The following is a 21,308-nucleotide window of genomic DNA, read 5'->3' as shown; positions in this document are numbered from 1 at the left end:
GTTTGCAACATTTTTCACAATCTGTTTAGTTCTAGCAAGCATATGAGTTGGCTGCCTACTCTTGTTCTTATTTGCACTCATTTAATTAGCAACATGCATTGTATTCGTTGTTTTAGCTAGAGTGGGATTTGCTTGCCCTATTGATGTTTCCACAATTGGAGTTGGAGAAATAGAATTAGATGGAGGCCTCAATATAAAAGTAGGAAAATGAAAAGCCAAGTGTCCAAACTTATGTCACAAGCATGCTCCTAGAAATATTTCCCCATTTCACTTCATAATATTTTTTGCCCATATAGACATCATCAACCTCTACAACAATGGATGATGGGGTAAGTATTTGTATCCCACAAAATACAAAATCTATTTCTTTTACCCAATAGACGTGGGGGACACATGACATCGCCCAACATCCGAGTCAATCTTGGCAATGCATCAGATAAATCTATTGGGAAATTAACCAACCCTTGATGCTTTAAGAGGGCTTGATAGTCCTTCGTGCTTGTATATTGGTTTTGACAATAACACTTCACAAAAGATACGAACATGTGCAGCGCATAATAAACCCCATCGACATAACATCCACCAAGCAAGTTCTTAACCCACTAAACAACATCATTTGCAGCAAAAGTTTCCTTGAAAAAAATCATAATGACTGCACATTCTGAGAATTTCTTAACTCTCAGTAGTATATAGTCTAGACATTAATCTTGTATTTCAATGGGTTTGGGCTTATCCCAAGCAACGTGTTTTTCTTCAAAATATTAATGCAATACATCAAATCGGTACTACCCATTAGGGTTATCATGGTTCATCATAGTTACCGATTCTTTGACTCTCTTGTTGGGATCCATTTCCTCCAGGACCTTATCTCCACGACTGAAGTAGCCTACATGAGATTGCAAATCCATGTCAATATAGAGCAGGAAAACACACACACACACACACTCTCTCTCATAGAGACACACACATAAGCCAAGAAGCTGAGCACAAAGCAAAGGCAATTATGAACAAGAGGAGGCAACCGACAGCAGGTGGAAGAAGACGCAAGAAAAGGTGATAACAACAGGAGAAGGAGAAACAAAATGAAGGCCAAAAAGAAGAGACGACGACTCTTTGGACAGCCACAAGGCAATAATGGCCCTTTGAGTAGAGCAAGTATAGGTGACGGCTATAGAATAGTTAACGGTTGAAACTCCAACAAAAGCGGGCGAGTGAGCAATACCACTCCGCGTCTTTCAAAACACACACTCTCTCACATCAGTGTTCAAAGAAAAAGTATTTTCTTAAAAAGTGGAAAACCTTCATCTAAAAATTGTGAAATTATTTATAAAAGAAAATCTTGAAATTTGAAGGTTTAGGTATTTGTACCTTCAAGTTTTAAATATGCACCCTAAACTTGGGTTTTTTTAAAAACCCTGACTCACACATTCGAAGGTAAAAAGACCATTCTAGATTTCCTTGCACATCGTCCTCAAAAGTCGAATAAACACATCTAAAAAAATGATTGTAAATCATACAATATGGAAGAAATTATCCGTTCAAAATAGGTACATTGAGAATTGGAATGAGAATTGATCCTTCTATTGCAATATTTGCAATAGAAGGATCAAACATAAAACATCACGTTACTAAGAAAAGATCATTTCAGATTCCCTTGCACATTGTTCTCCAATTCACTTGCACATTGTCCTCTAATTCCTCAATGCACATTCCAAGAATCCCACATTTCACATTGTTCACACAGGACCACTATTAACACGTGCTTTAAAGTATCAGAATGTGTTCTTAGGTAAACTGAAAGATATTTCCCTTGTGAGTACCAACCTTCATATCCCTCTTTTCACCCAATAGTTATTCTATTCTAAGAGATGGGTTGTCTATGTTCTTATATATAAACATTTTGGGGGTGGATGATGAAAACATATTTAGACTCCATAAACACTTGCATCAATGCAAACAAGATCAAGATCATAGAAATTGGCCCACAAGGATACCTGATTTTTGAGTAAATGTCTTGTCACGTTCAAGAATCTTCATTGGGATCCAAGGGAGGAAATGTATTGATGCTAATAATTCCATTAAGAGTTTTTGCTTCTTTGTGTACATGGTCACAAATGTTAGGCTCTTCTTGTTTATATGTATTTGGAAGATTCCTACTCATTAGAGAGCTATAACATCACATGGGCTATCTAGAAGAAAATTTGGCAATGTTTCATCTTGCCCTAGATGCCTAACTTACTCTTCAGCTAGGTCAACATTGCATTTGGGGACGTAAACTCACTTGATTTGGTGCTCAGTGGCCCATCTCATTAGTAATAAGGTTTAAATAACATGGGACTCTATAGCTTGGTTAGCCTGGCCTAGTCCACAAGATGTTTTATGAGACAAGGGATTATGACCTTGCCTTCAAGGCTTAAAGAGGGGTTCCTAACTCATAGAGAGTGGAATCTTACTTACATTATTGCAAATGGGACAACTTGGTAGATTTGGAGAGTTAGATGTGTTGACGCTATGGATGACAATCATACTTTATGCTTGGTTAATATGCATCATTTGGGGAGAGATTATACACTCTCATGGCCAACCTTGAGGTTTTCCAAAGATGACACAATGCCTTCTGCTAGGACAGGTGTTAACGTACAAAGTGGTTAACATACCCCCCTTCCTAGTAGTGACCATGCCCTCGCGTCATCCAGGTTGGTGGTGCAGCTAGCGACCGGGTCGAAGAGGTGTGGATGGTCCAAGATACACATTGAAGTTGGTGTGCGAGGTTTAAGTGGGAGATTGGGGACTGATCACCAATTAGGTGCAAGGCTAAAGTATTTTTTAGAGTCGGATCAAGAGTTCTTCTTTTCCTATTTGTCTTTAAAACCTTCCTAGAACCTTCAACATCATCACTACTTGGCTTATCTCGTGGGCAACATGCAAAGAGGCCAGTGATAGCACACCCACCCCACAATGGAAGTGATCCAATCCATTTGGCTAGACATCAATCACACTCGCCTCACAGGCAGCAACAGCTCCGGGCTGCCCACAGTTGGAGTTCGAGCCCCTTCCTCACTAGAGAGGGCGATGGACCATTTTGGCATTACAAGCCTAGTTTGGCTTTTCCCTCCAACTCCCCAAATGTAGTCTCCCGCTGGGAGTGGGCCCCCACCTCTTGTGTTCTTTTCTCTCTTTACGTCTTTGGAGGCCTGTAACAAACAGGCTCCTCCTTGTTGGGCCTGCTAGTTTTGTAGTTCACTTTTCTACAGACGTCTCTTTTTCTTTTGTGACTAATGAAGGATCTTCTATTTGGGAAAAAAAAGCCTTCCAAGAACCATCAGCTCCTGAATGGATTGCTTGTGCATTTCTTGTGTTCTTTGATGAGTGTTTTCTTTGTTCGTACTTAATAGAGGTCTTGTTTTTGAAAAACACAAGAAACTACATTAGTGAAGATAAACTTTGGGCTAGGTTGAAAAGGTTGTTAAAGAACCACAATGGACTAGATACAACCCCGTAGGGCTAGATACAAACTTGCCTCATGTATGGGCCGGGAATCAAATGATCATAATGGAAGAGACCTCTCTTCCGGCTGGCCGCTTTGTGAGGAGAAGGCTATCTCATAGGGGAGGGGAGGGGGACAACCACACAAGTGGTCTATAATGCCAAGTGGGGTTGCCACCTCGATCTGTGAGGAAAGGGCTACGCCTTCAGAGTCTCAAGAAAGCTTCACGCCTCCAGAGTCTCAAGAAAGCTTCACGCATGCGGTCAGAACCTCTTGTAACTTCCCCCACTACCGCGGAGGGTATGAATAATGTGGAGCCAAATGCTCCTGATGGACTCAACAAGTGGAGTGTGGGTACCCTCAATGGCCTTGCTGCATCTAGCTCGCCAAATGTGCCAGGCTGCAATGCTATTGCAAATCTTCCATCTCTGGCATGAGCCTGGTCGCCAGTGGTATGTAGCTGGGGCTGTGATTGGTACTGCCGAAATGCAATGGTGAGAGAGCTCAAGGGCTAACCCTCCCCCATCCTCCTTGTAAGCCCTGACTATCTCAACCTCTGTCGCCCAAGCAACAGTGCCCCATGTAATGATCTGGGTTGAGGCCTTGTTCATTAGTTGCTAGATCTGTTGAGCCTTCAGGTAATCCCAAAGACAATGATGCTGAGACTCTTAAGGGTGGCAGCACCTTGGGCAAACTACTGGCCAACCTCCAATGGCTAGCCAGGTGTCGACCGCCAAGCTCTTGTGTGTCATGAGTCAGAGAAAGAGGGTGATCTTTCTAGGCTGAAAACTATCCCAAGGCCTCTTCCAAGAATCTGAGAGGAAACGCTTTGAGAGGCCCTGTGACTGCCAATGTGTTGCAACTGCCGGGCTGCCATCAATCTCTGGCATTTGGATCTTGCAGCCTAGCTATGCTGTATATGCAAAGAAGGGGCATCCAAAGACTCCTCCCGATCAGCGGGGTCATGCCAAGTCCACTCTCTCGGGTCCCACTGTAGACTTGTGAGAGGTCAGCACTCCCATATCCATAGTTGCCAGAATCGCTCCCTAGCCACCTTGGCAAGTGATGGGTCTATGTGCCACTCCCGTGCTTGAAAACCAATCACCCTCACTCTCTGTAAGGTGCAACAATTGAAATCCTCTAAGGGAAGCCCGGATCACTCCAATTTGCCATGGGATCCAGTAGAAAAAGTGAGCACACCACTACCCTCATCTGCACCATGGACATCCACGAGAATATCATGTCTGGTAGACACACCTAGCCACACTAGGGAGTTGGGTTTGGGATAGGAGTTAGCCACTCTTGAGTGATAGCTGAGTCGATGTCAATGCTGAGCGTGTCTCTACCTCGGACTCTTGACAGGTCTCTCTCCTGCATCTCCAGGGGGTAACTGCTTGTCTGCTATCCAATCTCCAAGGGACCTGGCTGGTCCTATGCTCAAAGCACCCCATGACACATGAGGTGAGGCCCCCAACATGTGGCCACTGGGTAAACGAATCAGGGGGTTCCAAACCAGTGGTTGTCGCATCTGCTCCTCTGAGACTGTCGGAGCTATCGACGTGAGGTGATCCCAAGCTCAAAGTAAGCTGGTTGCAAATCTGTTCTCAAAAGCTGGACTAAAGCCATAGGCCCGCATCTCTGTGAAGATCCATCTGGTGCTCTGCGGCCAAGAGCCCCCCTAGACTCGGGGTGCGGGCTGAAATCCGGCCAAGAGGAAATCCTTCCAAGGCTCACCACCAAGCAGGAGTCCTCTAACGATGAGTTTACCCAGCAAGGCACGACTCTGAATAGTACGGTTGTTATTAAATACTTTTAATGGCATCTGTAGGCAATTTATGTTAGATAATGCCGTTTGGAGGAGTTAATGCACGCATGCAAGCACAAACAAAAATAAATTGTTTATGTAGCATGGATGGTTTGGCCATGATAATGCTTTATAAAAAATCAATTGTAAATTCACCAATGTCTCTACTGGTGGCTAATCACGTGGTTTTAGTCTACAACCTCTCTTTTTTTTTTTTTTTTTTGGCCTACAACATTTTAAATCAATTACACAAGCTTGATGTAGAGTCTCTTGTCTTTTCTTCCAATTTATGTTGAAAGATTATTAACATGACGAATGAACCTTAAGAGTGCTTAAATGAGATCAAAGTGACTAAGATGGGTTTAACTTGAGAGGGGGGAGCGGGGGGGAGGGGGAGGCGGTGGCGGCGGGGGTGTGCAGCACTAATTTGATCAGCAAGGTCTTAGTTGAAGACTTTGTATTGACAAAATAACATCTCCAAGGCTTGCTTGAGTTCAGATGTGCAGCAGAGGAGTGCACACCAAAAAGAAGAAAACTACTTGCCACCTCATGTATGTTGTGTGTCCAGGACATTTTCTTGTTTGTTTTGTAGACAAGTTGCCTTGGCAAGCAGGTAGTTACAGTACTCTCTCATCTGATGCTTCTGATCACAGTTACTCTTTACTATCTCTTCAACAATCGCAGGCCTTAGAGCTGTGCAAACTTCTAATGCTTTGTAAACTGATTCCTGAGGTTTTCCAAGTAACGACAGAAAAGGAATAAGAGGAACAAACTAACACATGCAGAACCAAGATTATCTTACAAAGCTGAACTTTACCTGTATTTGATTGTTGTCATCAGCCATGTGTAAGAATATGCTGCTTACAAAGCTTTTGACCTGCATAAAACAGTCAAAAGATGTGGTATTATTAGACCGGGGAAAAAAAGGATTGGCTCTCCAATCAGAAGAGAGAATAGTTATTAAACAAGCATGCTATGACTGGTTAAGCCCTCTTCATGCCTGTTTTTTTTGAAGGTCTGACCAATCAGAAAGGCCCAGAAAAATCGAGGCTCTCGGCATTTCCGCAACACCAGGAGCAGACTTCACCTTTCCCTCTTTTCCAGGAATCCATCTAGTCTCAGTGTTGGAGAAGGTAAAGGGGAAGCCAGTGGATGCCCATACCGCTCCCTCTCGTCATCCTCAATGGGATCTGGATCCTCAATTTCTCAAACAAAAAAGGGCAACGGGGACCAGCACTTCCACTTCCACAAATACAGAGCAAGGTGAGCGCTCTGTTTCAATTTCTCAAACAGTTGTGGATCATGCCTTCCTACAAGCCTTCAAAGATTTGCAGGATGTTCCGCCCATGGTGGACACTCCTCCTGCCACTTCACAACCACAGATGCTAGCTCTGGAGGAGGAGCTCACAGTGGCGAGACTTCACTGATAGGGAACAAGCCCCTCTCCCTTTGCAGGAATTTATTGAATCAAACCACGGGCACAAAGTGCCTAAATCTTTACAATAGATGAGAAGTGCGTTCTTCAAATGAAGAGGGAGTGCTCCAATTATAGGTTTGAGGCTTCAATGCCCTAGAATGGAAGAGTAAGCCCCAAATGACAAGTGGCTACTTTAATTGAAAAGTGTTAAGCTAAATTGACAAGTGTAAGGTGAAATGACAAGTGTAGGGAGACTTGTCTCACTCTAGATGCCACATGTCCTATTCTAGATGCCATATGTCATAATTTAAGAGGTGATTCTTCCATAACCTTCTATGCTAAAAATATCCCAACTTATAAAGAATTTGACAAAGGTACTTTAGTACCCCTTGATCCTCGCGAAAATTCGGAGGTTTTGACGCGAACGAAATTTCCATTAGAGTGCGAAAAATAGCAACTCTCCTAGATTCTAGGAGTCACATGCTTTAGGTCCAAGAAGGCTTCGTTGTAAAGATTTATGTGTTCATGAATCTTTACATTAGATGTGCGAGAGATCAAAGCAAACCAACACAGCATGAAATGGATAAATGAATGTATGTACGATGGTGAATGAAATCCAGTACAAGAGGCCCTCTGATGTGAGGAGACTCTGACTAGTACACTGTCAAAGAAGCAAAAGACAAGGTTGGAGCTGAAGCACGGTCGGTGACGAAGGCTCGCGTCGATATGAGACGGAGGCTCTTAGAAGGTGAGGTGATGTAGACAAACACAAATCTGCAGAAGAGTGGACTGTAGATAAACGCAGATCTGAGGAGCAGAGAGGACTGCTGTCCCAGCAGATGGTGTGCTGCCATCACGAGGTAAGGTAGGATCTTCATGTTCTTTCTCCGTACCATTATGCAGCTTTAATAGAGCCCTTTTGACATTGATAGTCTTGAAGAGGACACATGATGTGGGGCATGGGATGTGTGACATATGAGATGTGGGCTGATCTGGGATATCATAAAGCAATCGTGCATAGGCTTCCCAAAGGAGAGGATGTGTGATAGGTGTTGAGGTTTTCTTTTCCTCCATAATGTCACATGCATCCGAGTTATCCTCACTCAAAAAGAGTTGGTATGAATCCTCTTCGCGTTTGGTACGACTCTTGTTTGTGTTTGGCCAGGAATGCACGCTTCTTCATGCAAGTCAAATGATGGAAGACTCTGTATGAGAGTTGAGAGATATGGGTGATCCATCGCTATACACCTTAGTGAGTAGCTATGTGAAGGTCTAAGGTTACTAGAAGCCTAGAACTACTGGAGTAACTTGATTCTCTAGGTAGAAACTTCTAGGTTGATTCTCACTCCACTAATGTAGGTGACGTACCTTGTCTAAGCTGATGATGACGGCTTCTGAGGTAGACGAGGGTGGACCAAGCAGTGGAGGGATCTCCAATACCGGGCCAAAGGCAGCTCCTATTGGCCTCAACAAATTACAATAGGCCCTTGGGAGGCCAGGACATCTAAGTGTAATGGGGGTGTCGGTCTTCTTTCATTGGATCAAAATATGTGCAATACTTGAAGAGGAAGATCCTTTTAGGACCAAATGGAAGAAGACAACTGGCCAAAACCATGCATTGGAGTTATCCTGTCTCAAAAAGAGTTGGTATGACTCATGTTCGCATTTGGCTAAGCATTGGTATGACTCCTGTTCGTATTTGGCTAAGAATGCACGCTTCTTCATGCAGGTCAAATGATGGAATACTATATTTCACGTGCCGAGTCTTGAGAGATATGGGTGATCCATCATCCATGCGCCTTAGTGAGTAGCTATGTGAGGGTCTAAGGTTACTGGAAGCCTAGAACTACTAGAGCAAATTGATTCTCTAGGTAGGAACTTCTAGATTGATTCCCCACCCCACTATTGTAGGGGAGGTACCCTGTCTAAGCTGACGGTGACAGCTTCTGAGGTAGACGAGGGTGGACCAAGTAGTGGAGGGATCTCCAGTACTGGGCCAAAGGCAACTCCTATTGACCTCAGCAAATTACAGTAGGCCCTTGGGAAGCCAGGACATCCAAGTGTAATGGGGGTGAGGCGTCGGTCTTCTTTCATTGGATCAAACTCTGTGCATACCTGAGAAGGAAGATCCTTTGAGGACCAAGTGGAAGAAGACAACTGGCCAAAGCCCAGAGTAAGCTTTGACTCACCGGAGTGATTACCCTCTCCTTTCACATTATGAGAGGTGGGCATAGACACTGGCTTAGCGTTTGCTTAGATCCGGGGTCAAAACCACATACCATGAGGATTGTCTCAAGGAACGTGCAAGGCCCCGCCTCGTTAAGGACCAACTCCATCCTATAATATCTCCCATCTAAGGGGTGTCTTATACCCTCAGGACCACGGCTGCTCAACGATGTTGAAATCCCCTCCAACTATCCAATGATCTACCTAGGGAAGCATGTTGCTAAAAGGCCACCCTTTCACCTCTCACATTAGGTGCATAAATATTTAGTATGCCTAATTTCTGACCCTCATGCATGACCATAATCCAATGTGCTCTAGCAAGTATGATAACACCATATCCAAGACGCTGCAACAGAAGTGCATAGACTTTGGTCCCATCCGCCAAGGACCAATAACTATGGCCGAAAAGAATCTTACCAGTTTTCCCACACTGGTGCCTATCCAATTTGTGCTTCTGCAACAAGAGCACATCCATAGTTCCACTTGTAACACATGCTCTCCTTCTATGGTAGGGATTGTTGGACAGAGGACAACTTCCAAAGAAGGCCTACTTCTTTATCTTACTCTTGGCATAACCTCAAGAGCGGGGATGGATGTATCTTTGCACAATTGGATAGGTTTTATGTGGATGATTGGGCCTGGATATGGGAGGCACCATTGCTATCATGTTTGGCACCACCAAGTTGAATCATTGCCCATTTGTTTTGTGCCTCAATGAGCCCCCGACTTAGTTGGCAGTCCCGCTCATCCATATCCCCGATTCTCTCTATCTAAATGCAGATATTTTGCATGAGGTCAGAGAGAGATGAGGTCATGTGACAATCCCCACCCTCGAAAGAGAGTTGCATGGCCCTGGAGAGGACCTAGTTTGGCCAAGAAACATGAAGCCCTAGACAAGGAGAGGGCTATCAAGCACAAGATTTGTTGCGTTTCAGAGGGAACAAGAGAAGCATCCACAATCTCCTCAGATCCCAGACCCATTATCTACAATTAGAGCAAATATGCAGAGATAGCCATGGATAAGCAGACGGAGTTCTTGTTTCATGCCAACGAGGCCTTTTGGGCATAGATGGGTGGCATATGCAATAAACACTTCTTCTCACGACATGTGCTTGCCCATAGTAGGGAATGTGCTTGGCACACTTGGAAGGCTAGCTGCACTGAGGCCATTCAGGGCACTTTGGTTTATGAGTCACAGTGCATTTGTAGGATTTGGAGTGATATCATCCACACCCTCATGACCACGTGGGCCAGAATCCAAGGATCCTCGAGAGCTACGGACAAAAAGCGTGGCCGGTTTATGAGAGTGGGATTATATGGCATCTTTTTCACTACCACTCATATGGGACTTCGTTGGCAGCACAAGGCACCTGAATGGTTGAGATTTCCCCCTTGTTTGGTTTGAAATCTCCCTTTTGTATATTTTTTCCTACTATAGAAGTCTTTAGAAAAAAGCCTACTTTGAAGAAGCCCCTACCAAGTAGGCATACATCCTCGAAATATTATCATGGGAAGAGCTGCCGTTCCGCACTTGAGAGTGAAATCCGACCAATAAGGTTGTGCCGAATTTCTTGATCAATGTTGATTTGCAAGGTGTGGAGCTCGTCTTGTGAAACATTTATAGTTCTCCCGGCTGAGGGGGTGAGGAAATGGTGGCATTGGCAGAAGTGATAATGCCAATCAAAGATGGAAGGCTGACTTGAACCCAAGTAATGTAAGGCATGAGGAAGGATGGGTAGAGGGCTGTGGGTGGAGGAAGGCGTAGCAAAAGGAGGAGGTTGGCAAGAGTAGGGAGGTAGACACTGTAGAGGGGTAGGTTGGCTGTGGTATGCACATGTGAAAGCATGATGTGTGTGTGAGTTATCCACAACATGGGATTGTAACAAGGGCCTTGGAGCCATGGAATTGTATTAAAGGAGGTTTTCCCTACTGTTGAAACAACGAATACAAACTCTTGTTCTTCCATTCATTCTCTTGTTATTGTAGGCATTCAGTTCATCTATAGACACAAGGAAGAGGCAGGCTAGAGAAGAAAAGCGAAGAGGAGGGGGGCGAGGACAATGGCAGGCGGGAGAAAAAAGATGGGTAGGAGAACAAAAGTGCAGAGAGGAGAAGGGCCAAGTGAAAGGCGGGCATGAGGCATAGTTTTTAGCACAGTTTTGGCCTGTAGGGGACGTGGTGAGTGCTTTGAGAATTCCCGCTTGGTGCAGCAAGGATGCTCCTAGCTCCCTTACTGTACCCTATAGTAGCGGAGGCTATGAGCAGGTTCATTCGGGCTACCCCATGCATCTTGGGCCTTAGATTTCCCCAGGACACAGAGCTAGCAGATGATACCGTGATGTTTTGGAGGCCTCACATGCATGTCGCTATGCCTTCCGGACATCCTTGGAGATGTTTTATTTGTTGGCAACAGGAGCCACCATTAATTGGCACAAGTCAATGGGGTTCTGGATTAGTGATTCTCCGCAGGCAGATTGGGATTTGGATGTGGGGTTCACTTGGATTGAGAGAGGACACATTGCAAGATACTGTAAACGGAAGGGCAATTGTACACGGAAAATCTTATTAATCATGAAATCTGAAAATACACATAAGCATGCTAGATAAAACAAGATGAAAAATCTACTCAGTACACCACACTAGGGGCCAGAAGATGGGCTGCCCTCCCCCCCGTCTGCTTCCAAATACAACTTCACGGGTGCCTAGGGATTCTCCATTGGCTAGCACCTGTCTCTTCCAGTACAATATGAAAGCAAAACAAAAACACAAGCAGAATTTGTTGATGATCCTCAGCACAAGAGAGCATTCGCGGCATAAAGCATATGTAGGACAACCATGGACAGCCCATAGCACTCCCACATCAGCCCGAGACAGCTCTGCATCTTCATCTTCCTCTTGTCTAGCTCATAGAACTAGTCGACCAGTTCTCAGAAGCGGTTGACTAGTAGCAGCACACATTCCAAGAGGCCCCGATCAGCAAAAGGTGACTCTCCCTCAAATCGGCCAGCTTTCTCCCCTCTTTTGTGCCGTGACCAGCAGCTTTTTAAGAGCTGTAAACAGGCGGCCAGCAGCAAGAAAGGCTCCCAGGAGTAGCCGACCAACTTCTACCACACACCTGGATGGTTTCCGTCGGCAATGGATGGTGAGAAAAGGCTGCCCACAGCTGCAAAACTGGTCGACCAGCTCCCATGCACCCAGAAAAGTAGGCGCATGCTCCAAATTTGAGTTTTTTGTCAGTAATAAGGGATCCCTGCTGGAAATAGCTCAAACGTGTGCTTTTTGGGTCCAGAAAGGGGGCGCCTACTAGAAGTGGGTATAAATGAAGTCCAATGCCCGCCTTATGGCTGCCACATGTATTAAATAAGTTCTGTCCAGTGTGTACAACTTATAAGTTGTCCGGCCACTTATAAGTGTGTGTCATATTTATTAGTATGTGAAAACGTAAAGCTGTAAATTGGGTTTTTGGGGACACTTACCACTTGCAAAACACATGTAGACCACTTGTTAGTCCCAAACAGGTGTGCACATACAGGTCCACGGGGTGCCCAAGCGTCCTTGGCCCCATGGACAACGCAGGCAAAAATCTCAGGCATTGTCCAGGCAAACAAGACACGTCATCCAAAGGTAAAATCAAAGTCATGCACACACATGAGTGTAGCTAGATTGGAAGAAACACCCATCTGCTGAGTTGTATCCGATAAAATGTCAGGGCTCATGATCCTTCCGGAACCTTCCCAGAACATAAATACAAAAGATCTCCAGGATAGCTGGTCCCAGGTAATTACATCATGTCAGGCTCCATGAGCCATACATGTACACCATGTCAGGCCCCACAAGCCACACATGTACTATCATGTCAGGCTACACCAACCGTACATGTACTGTCATGTTAGGCTCCATATGCCACACAGACACACCATGTCAGGCTACACTAGCCATACATGTATGTCATGTTAGGCTCCATATGCCACACAGACACACCATGTCAGGCTACACTAGCCATACACATGCCACACATGAATAGTAGAAAAATAGAAGCTGTAAGGAACTTTGTGACAGATACCTTGTGGCATTCACATCTTCCAAGCACAACAGCTTTCGCATGTGCTCATGAGCATTAAAAGAAAACTTCAGCATTGGAGTAGAAGGAAGCTTGATTTGGCATCTAGATTGGTTTATTTGTTGGCCAATGCTTGATTTATCACTTCATGTTGGGTTCTTGATAGGGGATGCATTGGCTACTTACGTCGCCTCATTCAGAATTTTCTTTGGTCAGGCTGGCACAATACACACCAGGGCTAGAGTTGCTAGGGAAACCATTACCCTACCCAAGTAAGAAGGGGGATTTAACATTATAGACCCAGAGGTGCTTTGTAAGCCATTTCTTTGTAAGATGATTGTCTGAGGATTTCACTGAGCCATGGAAGGTTTTCTCCTGCAACACGTTACGAGGTGTACTCACAAAGGTTTTTCTCATGCAGCAGGTTACGAGGTGTACTCCGGGACAGGATATACAACCCAAGGTTTCTCTTCTCAGAGGCAGAGCATCGGCCTTCATCCTCCCCTTTGCTTGGATCACTTCTTCCGGCTTGGGATTGCATGAGGAAGTTCTTGGTTCATATACCTCGCTCTCAGCTGAGGAAACTAACAGATAAGCCATTATGTCAAACGACTTAATATTGGATGAGTATGGTAGACCTCTTGGGGCAGCTATGCATATTCAGTGGGCTGGCTAGGAGACTCTCTTCCCCACAGTGTTGGATTGGAAGCGGATTAAAAGCCTTACAAAGGATCAGAGAGGGGTGCTCAAGCAGACCTGAGGGGCACTAGTCAAAGGATTGTGCAGATTGATGCTGGGATGATCATAGATGCTTGGAGCCTTTGGTTGTACTGTGGATGCCCTATTAAGTATTTGCACTGGTGATTGGGAGTGGAGGGATGAAAAGCATGCCTTTCTTTAGTTACACTGTGCAGAATGCTAGGCATCTTGTCCTTGGACACATTCAGAGGACTTTTTGGAGGAGGTTGTGGCATTCTTACAAGACACAGATATCCTCCTTTATTTGGCTTTCTTTACTTGGTGGTCTCACCACCAACCAATGGAGATCAGTTCCCCGGTGTTAGCTCAGCATGCCCGAGATGTGCAAGTGCTTCAGAGAGTCTACCATTGCCTATGGGAGTGCAGGGAAGCACATAGGATTTGGACTGTGATAGGATGAGGAAGGATGCTTACATTCCTTTTGGTGCTATCATTTGGTTGACAGAGTCAGGCCCATAACTCAAATATGAGAGGAACGACAGGGATCTGGTCATTATGATCAGTCACAGAGTTGGTCGGCAGTGCCATCTTCAAGACATGATGGAGTCAGGAGATGTCCCACCTGCATAGAGGTTGTAAAGTGCATGAGAGGTTATTCCTATCACTGCAGCCTGGATGGGAGATTATTGCTAGCACTACAACCTAGCGCATTTGGAAGGCTAGATGCACCGAGGCCATTGAGGGGGAGTCACAATGCATTTGCAGGATTTGGAGTGATATCTTCCACACCCTCATGGCCACTTGGGCTAGAATCTAGGGATTCTTGAGAAGTGTTGAGAGAAAGTGTGCCCAGTTTATGAGAGTGGGATTATGGTATCTTTTTCATTGCCGCTCATATGGGACCTTGTTGGTAGCACAAGGCACACTTGATTAGTTATATTTCCCCCTTGTTTGGTTTGAAATCTCCCTTTTGTATATTTTTTCATACTTAATAAAGGCCTCTTTTCCAGAAAAAGGTGGGCAGCAGGAGAACTGTGCAGCAAAGAAGGGGGGAGTGGGGGCGAGCGGGCAGGAGCTGCTGCACAGAAGAGCAAGCAGGGAGGGTGCAGAGCAACAGTGCGGGGGGCTTCTTCACCGAAGCCTGCTTGTATGTAAGAAAAATCCAGGAGCTTTACCACTCATCTCTATGAAAATGAAAAAGCTGTCCTCTGAATGTTTACCTAACACTTTGATGCATGAGAACAGTTAATCGTTTGCATAGCTTAACAGCAAGATTTGAACTTACCGATGCATCACTATAGGAACTTGGCATGGTATGGAAGAAAGCTGAGATTGCTGGTAAGACCCTCAACCGTACATTGTCACTACTATCATCCAACCTTTTTTGAAGTGCTTTTTTGACCATCTCTCTCCATGGCTCTGCTTTAAGTAGCCTCACTCATGAGAGATTCAATTCAAACACAAAACCTCTCTCTCTCTCTTTCTCTTTCTCTCAGACACACACACACACACACACACCCACCTGGTACTACAAGCACAACAACAAACACAAGCAAGGAGGGAAAACAGAAAAACAAGAACGAAGCATACATCCAGCGTTCACCATTAGCACAAGGAAACATCAAACGACATATTAAAAGCATCAGTATTGACTATGCGAAGAGCAAGGAGATTTATTGCTTAATATTAGTTTCCTAGTGCGGTACTTAACTCCCATTGCATGTATTTGGGGTGTAAGGAAATGCCATTAACCAAAATCATGATTTTGAGTGCATTCAATCTGTAAATAAATATAAGAACATTGTGGACAAGACCATCAACGATTACATGAACTGAGTAAACCTTCTGCACAAAATTGGATGCATGGGTAATTTTTGCATGATTTGTGACCTTCCAGGAAAACTGGAAAACTTATCCATGAAATTAAGGCTGTCAGGATAATGGATGTCCAATTCCGGATTTGCTAGTATGGGTCAGCCACAAGAGCTCAAGCCTCAGGATGCCCAGAGTCCGTACAACCATGTACAAAGCGGTACAATAGGTACACAGTATGGCATGGAACAGTACAGTCAGATACAACATGCGATGCATCCGTTAAACTGTCAATATAATTTGGGTGCGAGTACTGAACTGTACGGATGTTACAAGTCAGGTACATTTCTGCAGGTACAGCGAGAAAGGACAGCACGGAAAACAGCGGTAAGATGTACATAGAAACAGCCCAACAGTACAGAAGGGTGGCGGGGAGGTATATGAGGAGCTGGCCTGTACTAATAATACACCTAGGTCCTACATATCCCCTCTAAACATTAAAAACATCATGCATGTGATTCCATGTAAGACGGCTTACTGCTTCAAATTAGGTGGGGGCCCCAGTGCTCACATAACCCGGTTAGTAGTGTAATTTTCCCGACTGAAATTCAAAAATCCCGGTTGGAATCTCACATTGTCTTTAATTTTAAAGGATGAAATTTGTACATTTTAGTTATAAATCCCGGCATTTGCATAAATTTTAGTGATTTTTAAGTCTAAATCCTAGTTAAGCCTAAGCATTGCCTTTAATTTTAAGAGTTGAAAAAAACATTTTTTTCAAGCATTCTAGCATCTCCACTGCCAGCTTTGGAGGAACCAGTTAAGGTGGTACTAGCAGTGGAGGAACCAGTTAAGGTGGTTTGTCCAGAGGATCCATAGGAACTGGCCTAACTTGCCAGAAGAGAGGTGAAGCACCCAATTGTTGTGGATGTCAAATCTTGGAGTTGAATAAATGAAAGGAATTTCTTTGTATTTACAATGGGTGGATGCACATATTTAAATAAATGGGTTGACACAGTATATCAAAAGGCTCGACATGTTATTAATGCGGGCACCCTTTTTTCAAATATGTGAACCCGATGACTCAAAAAAGTGGACAATTGGGCATTTGGACATTTTTATTAACTTTGAGCACCCAAGAGAGGCCCCCCCCCCCCCCCCCCCCCCCCCCCCCCTAAGGACTTCTGTGAGCTCCTCCAATACCTCCTCTAACCACTGCGCCAATGAGTGCCATTCCTTCTTCTCCTCCCTAACTGGATCTGAATCTATCTCCATTTTATCCGGCATATATTGCGTTCAAAGCCTTAGTAAAAAATTTGGGGGATGAAAGACAATGTATATATCATTGAAGAATATGCTGCAGTTTCTGGAGGAGACCAATCATACTTGCATACTATCTTAGCAAGAGGAGGATCATATTGTCTATGCACAGCATGCATTGGTTCTCAATGACCATCCGAAATCGCAAAAATGGCAAGTAGATCACGCCAAAAACCCCTTTCGGATAAAGGTTGTTCATCCAAATCTTTTTTCAAAAGCTTGCATGTTTCAAGACAAAAACAATGTATATCTAGGGTGATGAAAGAGGATGGCAATTGGACATCGGACATACACCAACTAGAGCATGAATGTGTTATGCATTTTCAGCATGTTTTTGCAACAGCGCCCCAGATGACTCTTGATATTTTCAAGGCTAGGCAGGAGCTTCTGTCTCATGTATCTAACATTGTGAATATGGATGAAGTGGTTGATTTGGAGTCCATGTTTTTAGCTGTGGAACTAAATAGGGCAGTAAAGGCGCTTGGTAAATGAAAGCTCCAAGATGGAATGGATTGATTGTGGAGTTCTTTTTGCAGTTTTGGCCTATGCTTGAAGAATCACTTTTGCTTATGATCAATGAGGCTTGGAATTCGGGTGTCATGCCTTTTGCTTGGCAGGAGGGACTAGTTAGATTGGTGCCAAAAAAGGATGTGTCAAAAACTTTCCGATTGGTGCCCTGTTACCTTGATGCCTGTCAAATCCCCACGGATCCCCTCGTGATCGATCTTGGTTCGAAACTCGAATCCTGCAAACAAACAAACAACAAACAAGCAAGGGAGTGCAAGCCTGACTCACCTCCCAACCATGACAGCCGTGGGCGAGCCCACAGTCTTGGCTGTCCCCACCGAGCCACGAGCTGAGCTAACTAGGATGACGTACCGACCAATCTCCTCCTTGTGACGTCCCATACCGCCACGAAGTTGCCCTCGCGGGCCTCGAGATTGCTGCTGGCCTCGGCTGCATAAAGCAGGTGCACGTCTGCACTAGATCCAGGCTCCAGACCATAGAGCTCTCACAAACTCGCGAGACTCTCTATAATGCAATACTAACCTTGGCACCCTTTTTATAGGCTCTTGGCCGGTCATCGGGCGTCCACACTTGGCCGCCCGCCCGTCCATACTTGGGTGCCCGCCCGTTAGTATTTCCCTAACTCAGCTCGTCAATCAGCCTGCCTAGTTCCAAGCTTCCCCAAGCCTCGAAACTAGTCTTGCATGCGTATAGCACATGGTAGATATCCACTGTGCACATGACATACTCCCCTTCCTCTAAGAGCTCACTCCTGAGCTCACTAAAAAGCCAGGGTAATCTCTCTGAAGAGAAGTCAACGTCTCCCATGTAGCGTCCTCCTCAATACGATCCTTCCACTTGATCTTGTATTCCGTGATAAGCGTATGACGCAATCTTCGTTCACGAAAGCCAAGAATCTTTTCAGGTTCGTGCGGAACAAATGTCATGTCCTGGACATCTATAATTTCTTGAGGAGTAACTAACTGATCTGCTCCACCCAGTACTTCCTTAAGTCTACTGACATGAAATACAGGATGAACTTTCACATGAGAAGGCAAATCCAATTCATATGCAACTGAACCAATCCGTTGTGAAACACGAAATGGTCCACAGTATCTAGGGGATAATTTCGGAGATCTACCTGTCCGTAAAGTCTCGAAATCTTTCGGAACTCGCAAATACACCATCGTTCCTTCAGAGAACTCTCTGGGTGAACGATGTCTATTAGAATAAAACCTGTCTCGGTCTTGAGCACTTCTAATAGATTCCTTCGCAACTTGTAACATTTCCTGCATATCTTGCAAAAAATTACGTGCTGCATCATACTGAAGTCCTGAGAATCCTACTGTAACAGGTGATCTTGGTTGAAAACCGTACATAAGCATGAAAGGACTAAACCCTGTACTCGTATGCTTAGTACTGTTATATGCAAATTCTAACGTAGGAAGATAATTCTCCCATGAACTTTGTCTTTTGGATACATATGCTCGAAGCATATCCTCCAAAATCTGATTCACTCTTTCAGTCTGGCCATCAGATTGAGGATGATCAGAGGAACTCAAATTCAAAGTTGTTTCCAACTTCTCGAAAACAACTTTCCAAAAATCACTCGTAAACTTAGAGTCCCTATCACTGACTATGTCCTGCGGTAACCCGTACAGTCTAAACAATTGCTCGATAAATTCCCGAGCTAATTGCGTAGCTGTAATAGTCTTCCGGGTCGGTAAAAATCTAGCCATTTTTGTCAAGCGATCTACCACAACCCAAAGAGAATCGTGGCCTTGATGTGTTCTTGGCAATCCGGTAATAAAATCCATGGAAATACTTTCCCATTTATTACCTGGGATTTGCAAAGGATGCAACAACCCAGCCTATCTAAAGCGTTCAGCTTTATTTGCCTGACAAATCTGACACTTGAGAACATAATCTTCTACATACCCTTTCATCTTCGGCGAATAAAAAGTGTGTTTCACTAATGATAGCGTCCTATGTACCCCAGGGTGTCCAGCAGAAGGGGCGTCGTGACACTCCCTCAGAATCTTGGACCTAATGTCCGAGATCTGTGGTGCACAAATTTTGTCATTACGGAATAGTAAACCATTCCGAATCATCCACTGACCTCCTGCAGCCTGAATGGTAGACTGCGCAGTCACCAAGTCTTGGTCAATCAATGAGCTCCCGTCCTGGATCTTCTGCCAAAATGGACCAAAATAACTATCAGTCCTGCAAAGCCCTCTCAATGACTGAAATAAGTCAGTAGAAATCTCGGTGAACGACAAAGTATTCACCTCTCTAATCCGACCAAGCGCATCTGCAATATTATTCATGGACCCTTTCCGATAACGGATCTCAAAATCAAAATCTTGCATTAACTCTGCCCAACGAAATCATCCGCATCACACACATACTTGATTGACTGATGATCAGTCAATACCACAAACTTGGAGCCATATAAATAATGTCTCCAAACCTTGAGAGCATGAATCACAGCATAAAGCTCCTTCTCAAGGGTTGGCCAACGACATTGAGTGTCGTCTAGCTTTTTACTTTCAAAAGCAACCGGTCTACCATCTTGAAATAAAGCAGTCCCGATAGCATAGTCACTGGCATCAGTTTCAAGAACATAAGGCCGACTAGGATCAGGCAATGCTAAGATAGGTGCTTCCTTGACTTTGTCTTTCAAAAGTCTGAAGGCCATATCCAAATCGTTATTCCAAGTGATAGGCTGATTGGACTTACGTCCACGACCTTTCAATAAGTCGCACGGTAGATACCCACTGTGCACATGACAATGCCAATGATTTATAAATTGATCACTAAGATGATCGCTAATCGACTAAAAAAGATCTTGAATAGGGGTATCCATTGAGTATATGGTTTTTGTGCCTTGTAGACAAATAGCAGATAACATTACTAATGTCTATGTTGGCATAGAGTATGCAAAATATACCAAGCAAGATGTGATATTATTGCAGGTTGCTATTGCTAAGGATTTTGATACAGTCCAATGGGATAACATTGCAGAAGTTGTGGCGAAGTTGGGCTTTGGTCCAAAAATGCAGAACATAATTTACTGTTGTATCGAGATAGCACTGCTAGATGCATTTTGGGAAAAGGTTCATCCTCTTGATGGGTTTTGATTCGACAAGGCTGCCCTCTCAATGCCTTGCTCTATGCTATTTGCTACCTATCCCTTCTTGAAATATATGGATAAGCTCGCTGAGGTTCATAGATTACATGGGCTTCATCTCCCTGATGGTTGGCATTTGGTAACTCAGGCATATGCTGATGACTCTTTCTTCTTTCCTCAGACTATGCAATCGGATCTGCAATGTCTCATGAACGCTTTGCATATGTTTGGATTGGCAGTAGGTCTTTTTACCAATTTTAAAAAATCAGAACTGTTGCCTCTTAATGAAGCTCAATGGCACAACATTCTATGGCCTGGGCAAATTATATCGCCTACAATACATGTCAGACATTTCGGATAACATGTGGAATGGAATCTTTCAATTTGTGATGTTATAGATTGGGTGTTGCAAAAAATTATGACTAAATTGGAATATTGGAAACTCTCTACTTGCCGCTTCATGTCAGATTGAGAATAGTTCAATTGATTTTGATGGCTTACATTCAGCTTTTTCTTCCTCTTCTAGTGTCAAGTGCAAGATATGTGCATGCTCATTCCAGGAGTTGATCTCTAATAGGCAACAGGAAAAGACACAAGTTTTGGGCATGAGCCAGGTGCCTTGGTGTGCAAGAGAATCCCAAATTGGCACAAGAGCCTGCGGGCTGTAGTTACAGGGCCAACGAACATGGGATGATATTCAGGTCAGGTTTAGGTTGATGCTTGCTGACAGCAGGTCGGCCAGGTGTCATGCACCAAGAAGGGCTATAAAAGGGGGCTGAGGCTATGCTCATTGTTTCGAGGCATTCACTCCTCTAGGGAGTTGGTTCAGTATATTCGGACTCTATG

General features: G+C 44.3%; 1 protein-coding gene across 8 annotated transcripts in view; it reads right to left on the bottom strand.

Moving 5' to 3' along the window:
- Nucleotides 1–472: 472 nt before the first annotated feature.
- LOC147630606 (uncharacterized) overlaps nt 473–21,308 on the bottom strand; it is a 280,387-nt gene continuing 259,551 nt past the window's right edge. For 2 of the 8 annotated variants that reach the window (XM_086810543.1, XM_086810545.1), the window contains 3 exons: nt 14,979–15,112; nt 6,109–6,168; nt 5,427–6,018 (listed from right to left, as the gene is read on the bottom strand). In XM_086810543.1, coding sequence (XP_086666669.1) covers nt 5,839–6,018; nt 6,109–6,168; nt 14,979–15,112 — 374 coding nt within the window. In that variant the 3' untranslated portion in view covers nt 5,427–5,838. Of the gene's footprint in view, nt 887–5,425; nt 6,019–6,108; nt 6,169–14,978; nt 15,113–21,308 lie in introns of those variants that run through there. The other 6 variants (XM_086810544.1, XM_086810547.1, XM_086810548.1 and 3 more) reach the window with 6 other exon arrangements.

This window comes from Cibotium barometz, chromosome 16, assembly GCF_041138505.1.
Source record: "Cibotium barometz isolate CiBa-2024 chromosome 16, ASM4113850v1, whole genome shotgun sequence".
Taxonomy (NCBI): domain Eukaryota; kingdom Viridiplantae; phylum Streptophyta; class Polypodiopsida; order Cyatheales; family Cibotiaceae; genus Cibotium; species Cibotium barometz.
The sequence above is the reverse complement of the archived record's forward strand: the minus strand, read 5'-3'. Positions and strand labels throughout refer to the sequence as shown.